The sequence below is a fragment of the Oryzias melastigma genome, linkage group LG5, assembly GCF_002922805.2.
Source record: "Oryzias melastigma strain HK-1 linkage group LG5, ASM292280v2, whole genome shotgun sequence".
NCBI lineage: Eukaryota > Metazoa > Chordata > Actinopteri > Beloniformes > Adrianichthyidae > Oryzias > Oryzias melastigma.
The window spans coordinates 20,218,783-20,230,888 of NC_050516.1; the positions used below are offsets into that span (position 1 = coordinate 20,218,783).

The 12,106-nt window shown below is 38.6% G+C and overlaps 1 protein-coding gene across 2 annotated transcripts in view; it reads left to right on the plus strand.

Annotated features, from left to right (window-relative positions):
- Positions 1 to 12,106, plus strand: part of asic1b (acid-sensing (proton-gated) ion channel 1b) — a 164,739-nt gene that overhangs the window by 100,687 nt on the left and 51,946 nt on the right. Inside the window, exon 1 of one of the 2 annotated variants that reach the window (XM_024269149.2) lies at positions 6,417 to 7,892. The exons of the other annotated variant lie outside the window; for it this stretch is intronic. Within the exon in view, the coding sequence (XP_024124917.1) occupies positions 7,224 to 7,892 (669 nt within the window). The 5' untranslated portion in view covers positions 6,417 to 7,223. Of the gene's footprint in view, positions 1 to 6,416; positions 7,893 to 12,106 lie in introns of those variants that run through there. 2 annotated transcript variants of the gene reach the window in all.

Sequence of the window (12,106 nt, forward strand, 5' to 3'; positions counted from 1 at the left end):
GGCCGCGAGTTTGAGACCCCTGCTCTATAGTAACACAGTATACCTTCGTACCTTTTTTATTGGCTGCCCTCTGTGGTTGACCACTTTGTTGTTGCCAGGTCAAGAAGCATAAGGTGGCGAGACAAAATAAAACTCCACCAAATGACAAGTGCTTTCTATGAAAACATACGGTTGGTGCTGTCACTGCTCTCTATTCAGCACATCTGTAACTATTGATGACTTACAGAGTTATTGATGGAGTGGTGAAGAACACGTTTGATCCCAGACACCACCACAGCACTCAGCAATTTCACACCGTGGCTCTGTCATTACTGAATCTGAACCACCCTTCCAGCTGACATGCTGCAATTTCAATTTCAATTTCTACTTTCCAAAATTTGCCTCTGAGTCTGCCCTTGTTACCCACAACCCCTCACAACCTAACATTACCAGTGCAACAAACATGGCGAGCAATGCTGGTGCTATCCTAGTCTAATGGGGATCCTTAAATTCAATCCAGCTGTGCAGTTTTGAGCCAGATTCCTGCTCGAACGAGGAAAAAGAATATGTACATGGTGAAAGGAGACAAAGCTTTGTCTCCCTCACTGGTCACTGGCGGGAGCCATCTCCAGAGTATTAACATACTACGTCTCCCAGCTGAGCCAGATGATCCTCACTGACAATCACCCACATGAGACTTATGCAGCACACACAGCCTTGCTAGGTGCAAAGTATTGTTTGGGCCACTGCCTGCATTACTGAGCATTTCTATCTTGACCTGATCTTCTGCGTTAACTCTGATCCTGTTTGCCTCCCTCAATCTACACCCACCCTGATATACGTCTGATCTCTGATGTTCCCATGCTCGTGTTTGACCTCTGCCTGCCAGACCTTGCTCAAGCTTTGTGACATTTAGCTTTGTTTAATTCTGTCATCCTGTCTTTACAAATGAACCTGCTGGACGTGCAACCAGCCTTCTGCCCGTCTGTGACACATGGATCTATTTTTTTCTGCAAGTGGATATATTGAAATGGAGGAGAACAGGAAGCTAGTGACCCGCCAACTGTATGTCTCACGAACAAGCTTTTTTCATTCATTCATTCATCATCTTCTTGGCCGCTTCTTCCCTTGCGGGGTCGCGGGGTGCCGGAGCCTATCCCGGCTACTGAAGGGCGAAGGCGGGGCACACCATGGACAGGTCGCCAGTCCGTCGCAGGGCCTCAATCACACACCCATTCACTCTCACATCCACACCTAGGGACAATTTAGAGTCACCAATTAACCTATGAAACATGTTTTTGGACGGTGGGAGGAAGCCGGAGTCCCCGGTGAAAACCCACGCATGCACGGGGAGAACATGCAAACTCCACACAGAAAGGTCCCAGCTGGGATTTGAACCAGGGCCTTCTCGCTGTGAGGCGAGAGCGCTAACCACTGCGCCACCGTGCAGCCCAAGCTTTTTTTCAATGACATTTTATTTTTATCTGCTTCTGATTCCCAACGATTTGGATAAAGAAATACTTAAAAATTAAGTCTTTATCTTAGTTTTCTTAATATTTCTCATTCATCATGAGAAGAATGCTGCAAGAACATGGAATTTTCTGTTTTATTCAAAATTAAATTCGAGTTGCACTTACACATTCTTGATGGCAGTCTGGTTTTGTTTAGGTTATTGTTTGCTTTTTTTATCTGAAAGGATTCTTTCCACTGTTCATGAGAGCTAACTATAAAAATCACTCCTCCTAAGACTAGTCATAACCTGATTCCAAGTACAGTTTTATACTCTGTTATAAAATAAACAAATGCATTGCAGCCTTGGTAGAGGAAGTCGTGGTGTCACATGACACTTACATTTTAGTTAAAGAAGAAAAGATTGTTTTCCATAATGTCTCACTGAAGAACAAATAAAGATGTAAAACTAGACATTGTTCTCATCTGTAATTGTTTCTCCCAGAAGGGGAGTTTCTGCATACAGCACTGACATCGAGGGTGCTTCTGTTTAAAGGGGAGGAAGGAATATTGTGTTTTTCAGAATAGCATCATTTTCTCTGGCCTCTTCTTCCTTCATTGTGTCTCAACATCTTTTGGGAATAGACTGGGATGGTTTTGTTTACTTGCTCTTTGTTTTTTGTTTCTTCCTGCACAGGCCAGAATCCCACAATAACTTAATAGTATGAATGCTAAGCTACTGACTGAGCTTCGCCCTCATGCAAGCTATATTATTACATCTGCATGTCAGCTTTTTTGTCTGACTTCTTTATTTTGTTCCTTTACTGTTCCAACCTGGGCTACAATCACATTTATGAGAAAGTTATTTGAAAGCACTTAAGATTCTCTGCTGCTGTGCGTTTGTGCTGAGGTTCTTTCTAATGATTTTCTGACTGTTTGTTTCCATGCATGTGCATGTGTGACTGCATGCATATTCTGAGTAATGGGCTTTGTGCACGCTCTCTTGCTGACGGCCTGGATGTATCCATGGCAACGCCAGGTCGATCCTAGCTGTAAGCAGAGCTGAAGAGAGGGACTTGAAAGGGAGTGTTAAACCTCTCCTCTCATCTGCCCTGTGCTCTTCTTGACCATGGCAAAATGCAGGGCCTTGTTGAAATCTCTGCCCCAGGGGTGTATGCTGTGTCTGTGGCCAATCTCACCGGCACGCTAACACAACACTGCCACCTTTTGACCTGAACGAAAAAAAGATGGAATCGATGTCTTTTGTGTTTTAATCAAATCCAGGTTTCAACTGAGATCAAAATAATGATATAAAAGTACATAAAATTGACTTCTTGAATTGATTTTGATTTATATCATCAATAAATACATACAAATCTTAATGAAAAAATTAATTTCATAATCATCGTGTTAACATAAATGCAACGAGACGTTTTGTTTTAAAGTGAGAAAGGCTTTTGGAAATTCACTTCCATTTACAACTGCAGAAAAAAATTGTGGAACCTTTTTGGAATTACTTGATTTTATGCATAAACTGGACATACGATTGTGTTCAATAAAAACATGAAAACATAAGTTGGTGTGATTTAAGGAATATTATATTAAGACAATATTTTTCTGCATTGCTGTGATTTAGAGTGAGATAAAAAACACACATCATGTGTCCATTTCATACAGAAATTAAGGTACTCCCAAAGGGTTTACGTAATTTCTCTTGCAATTGTAAATAACTAATGTTCCCTGAATACCTCATTTATCAATAATACTACAAATGGATTTATAGTTGTGCTTTTTTCAGATGTTCTTCAGATAAGTTACCATTTAATAGTTATTTATAAGTAAATGTAAAATTATATATACATGTGTATATATCTAAAGTATTTTTCCTCACATTGGTTTGATTCTTAAGACCAGACGTTTTGTGTTGTTTTTTCCAAAAACCCACTGAAGTACACATCTATGTTCCTCTTATCTTCAGGTCATTGTTACCTATTTCATTCACTGAGGTCAGAGCTCAAAAAAACTTTAGAATTTTATGAAGTCAGTTTTCTTTCCCCTCTGAGCTGCAGAATTTTTAAAATATTGTTGAAAAAGATATCCGACAAGTTTTAAAATCAAATTTCACAACTTGTAACATTTGACGTTTTGTGTCACGTTCGTGTCAGCAGCTGCTCGCTCTGCCCCGGTGAGTTTTCCAATCAATACTTTGAGGATTACAGATGATTAAACCATGGGAATAAGTCAATGAACACAAAGCAGATTATCTGTGAATGGATTTCAGGAAATCCAGTGAGGATCTGTTCCCGCTGTTTAAAGTCAAAGTTAAACTTCTGGGGAAGTTCACGTCAGGCTACGCCTCAGGATTCCCTGCTCTGCCACAGTTTGGTTTTGAACTCAAATCAAAAATCAGTCATCGCAGTTGGCAGTTAAAATGATGCTCAGCAAGAATGAAATGGCACCAGCCTACAAAATGACAAAGGAGGTTTTCTGTCACACTTTCCTGTTCAAATATTTAACCAGAAAAGATCAATTTTCAACACAAATATTTAAAATAAGTTTGATTTGACAAATTTGTATACATAAGTAAACATCATTTTACAATTTCACATTTTCTTCTGACAGTTTTCCTCTTTTTTAAAGTGGAGTTTTCATTTATTTTTTGAGGGATTTTTGAAAATTGGTCCCTATAAATGTAGTTTTTGCTTTGCTTAAGTTTCCTTAGTTCAGATTTTGTGCTGTTTTCAGGTGTTTTTTCTCAATTTCACCAGATTTCATTTGCTGGCCAACAACATCTGTTTTTCTGTTATTAATTACACCAAAGCTTGTTTTTCTGTTCATCTTTAACATGTACATGTTTTTACAGTTCACGTGTTGTCATGCTTAAGTCTAGTTGTTCTTTCGTAAAAATCATAATTCTTGACAAAAGCCTGATCCGCTGTGCTTTGAGTGGAAAAGGGTACTGAAAACACTTTTTATTTGTCTGATTATGGTGGCTCTGTGTCTCGCTAGTGTAAACCATCACTGCTAGAGCTGGATTTCAGCTTGGACGAGGAAGTTGAGAGCTTCATGGACCGAACTTTTGCCGATCCTTTGCAGCTGCGGTCAAACGAGCCCCCGTTCACATTTCCGTGGTCACATCAAGAAGCTCCGTGGAGTCTAGTAGAGAATTTTTAGCGTTCTCAGTCCTGCTAAAGTGTTTATGAAACTCACCCAAAAAATCCAGTGACAGCTGATTTGACCACAAAAATGCGAACGCCGGCTCAGTCAACGGGAGGATTATCTTCCCTTCTCCGGAACCTGAGCTTGGCAGGCTTGCTGGACCAGATGAAGGGTTTTGCGCATGTGCAGCTGAGCAATCGTGACGTATTAACTGCTCATTAATTCAAACAGAGATATTCTGCTACAGTTTGACTGACAGCAATTTAAAAGGAGAAATACTCAGAAATGCATAAGCAAAATGATTTCTTACTACATTTGTTCTCTTTCATAAGAAAAATGCCACACATACATGTTAAAAACTCAAAAAACATGATTTTCATCGGAGGGGGACTTTAAACATAAATAGACAACTTGAATCCTATTCCCATTTGAGTCTTTCGTGTTGAATCAAAAGAGAAATGAAGGGTGCAAACTTTCGATTTGAGTCGTGTGGCATTTTATTGATCAACAGCCTTGTCTCTGAAAGAAATCAAGCTGCTGGGTTGATTTAGTGAGTGTGGAAATGTTCCTGCTGACATGAAAGCTGGCAGGCGTCTTTAGTGAACTTCAAGGCCTTTCAGTTTTTTTTGTTTTTGTCCAATCTTCCTTTCATACTCCTAATTTACCTTTTCATTAAATTTGTTTTTAGTTTGTGAAAAATCTTTTTTTTTTTTTTTTATTCAAAGTAAACTTTTAAGAAAAGTTTTCTTGTCTATGTTTTTTTGTTTTTTTTTTTTGCCTTTGGAGTCTTGATAGTGAAAGTAAACGTTTCAGCCCAGAGGTGAGTGTGTAAGATTACTGATGGCCTGTTGTCGCCCCCTAGTGGAGGATTAGTGAAATTATTAAAAAGCAAAGGATCATTGGGAAGCTTGTTGGAGTAAGGGAATGAGGCACTTGTGCATTTTGGTACTAAGTTTGTACTTTACCATGTGTATGTTTTCTTGTTGGTAACATTTATTTGAATAAACCTGTCTGTACTCAGAGCATATAACCACTTTTTTTTTATTTTTACACAGAAAAATAAACTTCTGTGCCATTTAATTTTGCTCACAGCAATTTCACAGCTCACCATCCTCTGCCAACTCCGACTTGTGTTATTATGAGTGACTATTCACTCAGTCGCTGCAGGACTGAAGCTGAGGGAGCCGTGTGACCTTCTTGTTCGGTCAGCAGAGATCCTGGAGGCTACATACTGATCACTAATGCATATGCAGGAGCTGCCAGCAGGCCACCATGCTGTGGAGCAAGCCTCTACATAGGGGATCATAAAAGTACACCTCAGTTTTTTTTTGTTTTTTTTTTGTTCTCTGATAGATCGACTGCACAGCCGAAGCATATTGACCAAGTCTGGCGTCTCAGCAGCCCCCTCCCTTCAGGCTTTAACTGTGTAAATGTCTTTCAAAACACATTGGTCGGGTAAATGTGTTTTGTATTGGTATTACAGGTTTAATGCGGCTTCCTGGCACATAAAATGCGTCGTCATTACATATCTATTGTTGAGGGCGCCATCATCTAACGTTTCATTTTCTGGCTTCGTCATGTTTCTGAAAATAATCTCAGCCTGTTTAATGGAGTCGGATCAATGCAGATAGATCAGTCTCATACATTTCCTTTTCATACCGCAACTAATACCACCTCTGGGAATCGTTTATCATTTATTGCACTTACCGTCATATTTCACCATGAGAGGATCCATTAAAGATGTTTTCCTTTCTGCTCCTTATATATATATATTTGCTTTCACTTAATCTGCTTTTCGCCGCTCGCAGGTATGCTGGGATTTGTAATTTGAGTTGGATCTGCAAAATGAGCAGTTTGATTTTAAAACAAGGGGGGGATTTGTAAATGGAAAATCAGATTTACAATAATTGATATCTTTAACGGTGTTTGCCCTGTTTATGGCTTCATATTTTCCTGAAATTTCTGACAACTTTTTAGATGAGAGAAGCTGAAAAAAGGTTTCTCCTGCAGGTCCTGTTATTTTGAAGCAGTTGTATTTGATTACACAACTGTGCTGTGATCATTTTATTTTTAGGGGAGGAGTGAGGACAGAGTGAACTGTAGATTCAGCAGAAAGCAACTAATATAGTTAGTGCTTTTTCGGCTCCACATTGACTTTATATTCTGTGTCAACCCTTTTTTTCTGTAAATGGTGAAACTCTGCCCCAATGTGGTGACCTGTTGCTGGGTCCAGTGGGAGTATTTTGTGTCCTGCAGACAGCCTAACCTTCATCATCGTTTTTTTTTTTTTTTTCTCTCTTTCTTACCCCCTCCTACTCCTTCTAATGTTCTATTCGCTTTCAAAATGATTCTAATAGAATAGATCTGCCCCCAAGACATAAAGACGAACCCAGTCGAGGCATGACACTGAGTGTGAGGGATTGTGGTTCTCCTTTCAGCTTGAGCTCTTTGCAGACGATGTTTTGACTGTTTTTTTGTGCTTAGTTCTTCACTCCACTTTACCTACTGCTTGCTGTTTGATTTCCAGGGTTTTGTCAACTTTTTTGACTCACTTTTTCTCCTGAAATATTGAATTTTTTTTCATTTTAATCTTGATTTTTTTTTCCTCTGCGTTGCTCTTTTACACCTCTGCCACCATGCCAGTACGGATCATGTGCACCATCTCCTTTTCCACTGATGATGAGCCCGGTGGATACGGTAAAGACGGTTTTGATGACTATTACAAGCGGGTGAGGAAGAGCCGCAGTGATGGGGACTCCCAGGACTACCTGAACAGGTGTAGTGAGGCGGAAGATTACGCCGAAGAGGAGGAAGACGATAACAAGGTGGATGACCTGGCCACTTTCTTTGGCAACTCCTCACTCCACGGAGCCAACCATGTGTTTGTGGAGGAAAAAAAGTTTGGCATTCGCCAGGGTTTGTGGGCCGTGGCCTTCACCATGGCTCTGAGCTTTTTCCTGCTTCAGGTGGCCGACAGAATCATATACTACCGCCAGTATGACCGAATCACCTTGTTGGATGAGAAAGTGGCCAACAACATGACCTTTCCCGCCATTACCATATGCAATTATAACCTGATTCGGAAAACCCAGATGAGCTACAGCGACCTGATTTTCATGGGGCCCTTGCTGGGTTTTGAAGAAGGCATGGCACCGGGGTTTGCTCTGGCGCCGGAGCCGGACCGTCCTCCGGGCTCACGCTTCAGCCTGGATGAGTTCTACACACGAACACGGCATCGCTTAGATGACATGCTGCTGGATTGTAGCTTTCGAGGTTTGGAGTGTGGTCCTGAAAACTTCAAAGAGGTAAATGACTGAAGAACCCCGTGAATTGAAACCAAATTTTAAAATTATTTCACTAGTTTTGTCTTTTGTGGAATCATCAAACTCCAAACCAAAACAGATCAGTTAGAGTTTTCTAGAGTTGCCTGTCTGCAGTCGTTTGATGAACTGATGGCAACAGTGGTTTCCAACTTTTTTGAGCCAAGGTACAATTTTTCCATGATAAAAATCAACCTAAAATGTAAAAAAAAAAATAAAAAATAAAAAATTGCAGTCATTTTTCTCAAAATATATTGGTCATGAAATAAACACAAAGAAAAACATATTTTATGATATTAATTGTCACATTTTCTTCTTTTTTGGGTGGACATAACTGATTTCTTGGCAATGTTAAATACTATTGAGACCAATTAGGTAAAATTAAATAATTTCCCACGGCCCTCCAGTGCACCCCGATTGAAAAACACTGATATATAAAATATAAAACAATGATTTCTAAAGTTGTTTTTTTTACATTTTCTATGTAATGTGAATAAATGAAAAATATGTTTTTTTTAAGTGGTCGTTTCTCATTGTAGTAACTAAACATGTATGCCTTTTACTAGCAAATTTATTTTATTAAAGCCTTAAAAAAATAAAAATGCGCAACCACCACAACTTTATTTGACATTGCAATTGCTGTACTGAGGGAAATAATAGAGTTAGACATAGAAAATACAATAGTTATTTCTTTGGAACTATTTGTATTTTCCTCCAAATTCTGCGTATCAGACAGCACACAATCGGAATAATGATTTATCTCATAGAGTAAACGATACCCCAGCTGTTGGTTTGTCAACTTGTTTGACCTTTTTGAGGGTTTTTTTTTTTTCATTTCAGAAAGAATGTGTGGACTGCTAATGGATTTGCTGGAGCTATTTGAGCTGCAGCAGCATCGACGTGTGAATGCAGAAATGCACTCTTGCCCTTTCACATAATTCAATAACATAATTTGGCTTGTATTTGTCAATGAATATTGATTCAAGTTACGCAGAAACAGCATTAGATTAACAGAAACAAATGTTTAATTCATTAGCCATGTAAGTGACTCATTTCTTTTGTATTCATTATTTCAAAATAATTGAAGCAAGTTCCAGAATACTTAACTAAACAATGATAATGATTAGAATATAAATTTTATAAATAAATAATGATAGTTCACCACAAATATTACTATTAATCTTGTTGCTAAGTGATAAAAGGGTGAAGTTTAAAAATGTAACTTAGACTAATTAAAACGTAGAAAATAATTTCTGAAATATGTGTCACCTGTCACAGAAATAGCGAAAACAGTCAGTAATGATGCATTTACAGATAAAAATAGTCTCAACCACTGACCTTTCATTAAATGAATCAAATAAACACTGATGGTTTGGAGTTTGAGTGTGAAAGAGACGCACACAGGGATCACACTTCTCAAAAGATAAAAGCTACAGAAGTTTGCAAAGATAAGATGTTGAAGATGAATGTATATGAAGGCTTTATTTCAAGTAGAGGAGCATATTGGGGGGCTGTCCTTCAGTGGTTTATTGGGGTTTAGGAGAAAAGAACAAGATTGTGTGGGAAACAAAAAAAGAAAAGTGAAAGAAAAGAAAACATTTTCCTCAATCGCTTCAGAGAATTTGTTGCTGTAAAATATTTCTGCTAAAGATAAAGTCCACAAATATATCATTGCAGTGTGGATATTTTGAAGGAAAGCAAGCAACTTTCCTCAGTTTTTGCTTAAAAAAGAGTATTAGAATCTGATCCAACCAAAACTGAAAACTATTTAGGTCAGTCATGGATCAACTGTGCACGTCTGGTCAATGATCTTGAGGAAAAGAAGGGTCAGCTGTTATTGATTTAGACAAAAAATATGGATGTTCCGAGAACTGAGTGTGCTGCAATAAATCATTAATGTAAGAAAAAATTAGTATGTACTCCAAAACGTTGTTTTGCTTTCAAATGAATGCTTTGAAGAACTTCTTTTAATGAACCAATTATTCAAAAGTAAGATTAAATCTGAAAACTAAAATCATCTTTTGGCTACAATGCGGCAAATGTTCATAAATAAGATCAAAAATAATTTTCCAGGGTTGGTTACATTTGTGCATAGCAACACCTAACAACACTAAAAACAAAAGTGAACTAGCATCAAGAAGTGTTTTGTGGTTCTTTTTGTCGTTTCTCAGTGAAATGAAGGTTGGTCTTTCTTGCTTACATTAAGAATTTGACCGAGACAAACCACAAATTATCATTTCCCTGTCACTTCTAATAGGAATAATTATAGTCATTTGCAATTCATGTAATTGATTATTCTTCCAGCCATTGAGCCACAACCCCATCATTATGAATTAATGCTTTTCATTGCTTTTGTCGCTTCTTTTTTCCAAAACAAACATTTCAAATGTATTAGTAACTAAGTTTTCACACTCAATCATTTTTTAGAAAAACCATTAGCTCTTTGTTTTTCTTTACTGTCCAGGACACGAAGCCTCACACTGTGTCCTGGGCAAGTAATCCAACCACTAATCTTTGTCAGATGATGATTTTGTCTCCAGAGCCGCAGCAGGATAACTCTCTCACCATATATTCACATATTTCCTTTTTCTTCTGTGTAGCAAATCAGTCGAGTGCATTTATTTTGCATAATGTGCAAATTGGCAGCAGCAGGGGTTCATGTACCCCTGATACTGGCTGTTTACTATATCTCCTAAAGAGTCACTAATAGCTGAACTGACTTTGTTGCTGCATAGGAGCAAGGGGAGGTGAAAAGATTGATTGCCTTCTGTCTCTAGAGTTTTGCACTCCTTCCTCATCTCTGTTTCTCCCTCTCTGGTATTTGTGCATATGCATGAGTGTGTCTTTGTGCTGAAACAAGGTGGGCCGGGTCAATAGGGAAGCTTTGCCAGCTCCCGTTCAGGTTACAACAAATTCTAACCCAGAGCAAAATGTGAGCCCCCCTCAGAGCGGGGAGCTTTGCTTCCTGTTTCCCTTCCTTCTCCATTAAATGCAGCTCGACGATCTCCCGAGCTCAGCAACGTCAAGCAAATCAGCAAATGGCTCTGATTACACCCTTCTCCTATCTCATCAAGAGCATCAGTCAGTATAGTGCAGGGCTATTTCTACCAGACAGATAAGAAAATGGGAAAAAAAGAAGACATATGTGCGTTCCAAGAATGTAAAAACCACAGACAGAGCTGCTTTTGCCATCTGACTCTAAGCTTTAAATAAATGTTTGTTCAGCACGTCTTTAATGGAACCATCAGGAGAAGATCGTATCAGTGAAAATATATTGCAGGTATCTTTAAACGTGTGTCATACTGAATCTGATGTTGGTATACCGGCTAAAGAAAGCTCTGTGTGCTGCTCCTCTCATGCAGCAAGCAGCTAAGCCAAACGTGCGTTCAACTCAATTTGATCTTATCACTTGTTGAAGTACAACTCCGCTACACCTTGACCAATTAGGTAAATTGAACTGTCACTTCTTTAAATAGAAATTGATTTTTCTATTTATTTAATAGTGGATTCATCTTCCTGCTTATCTTCCACATTATTTGGAATTTTGGCTACTTTCACATCTTGCGTTTGCAATAAATTGTCCAAAAAAATAAATAAAAAATCCATCCGACAGTTCTAATCCGGTTCAAAGTGAAACATATATTATTATCCGAGCATTAGGCATCACTTTATCCGATAATACAGAGTGTGAACCCAAAAGTTTCTCTTTTCAAGCCCTACCTAATCAACTGTGAACACATAAAAAATGGATTTCATGTGTCAGAGAGAAGAGTGTGATAAAGAACGACAAGTGGCTCTGTCTGGAAGAAGTGATTAAGGCGTGCACTGGAGAAATGCTTGGCTCCCTATGTGAGGTGACAGCATTGGGGCATTAAATATTCATTCCACCACTCAAATTCACATGACTCTGATTTTTTTCCCCCCGACTTTAATATAACCTGACTGTATATCTGGAGTGTAGAGTTCCTCATCCGTTTTAATAAACAGGGACTTGTTTCAACATTACCTGTAATTTATCAACATTAAAATACAACATTATGGATCTTATTTGTTTCTTCAAACAGCCACCATCCCGAACGGTAATCACAAGGGGGCAGTGTTATACAATATGTTAGACCTTGAACAGGCTTGGATGGGATTTTTGGACCAATTCGTGTCCATTTCTTCTCTTTTGTTTAAAGATGATCCATTAGACAAAA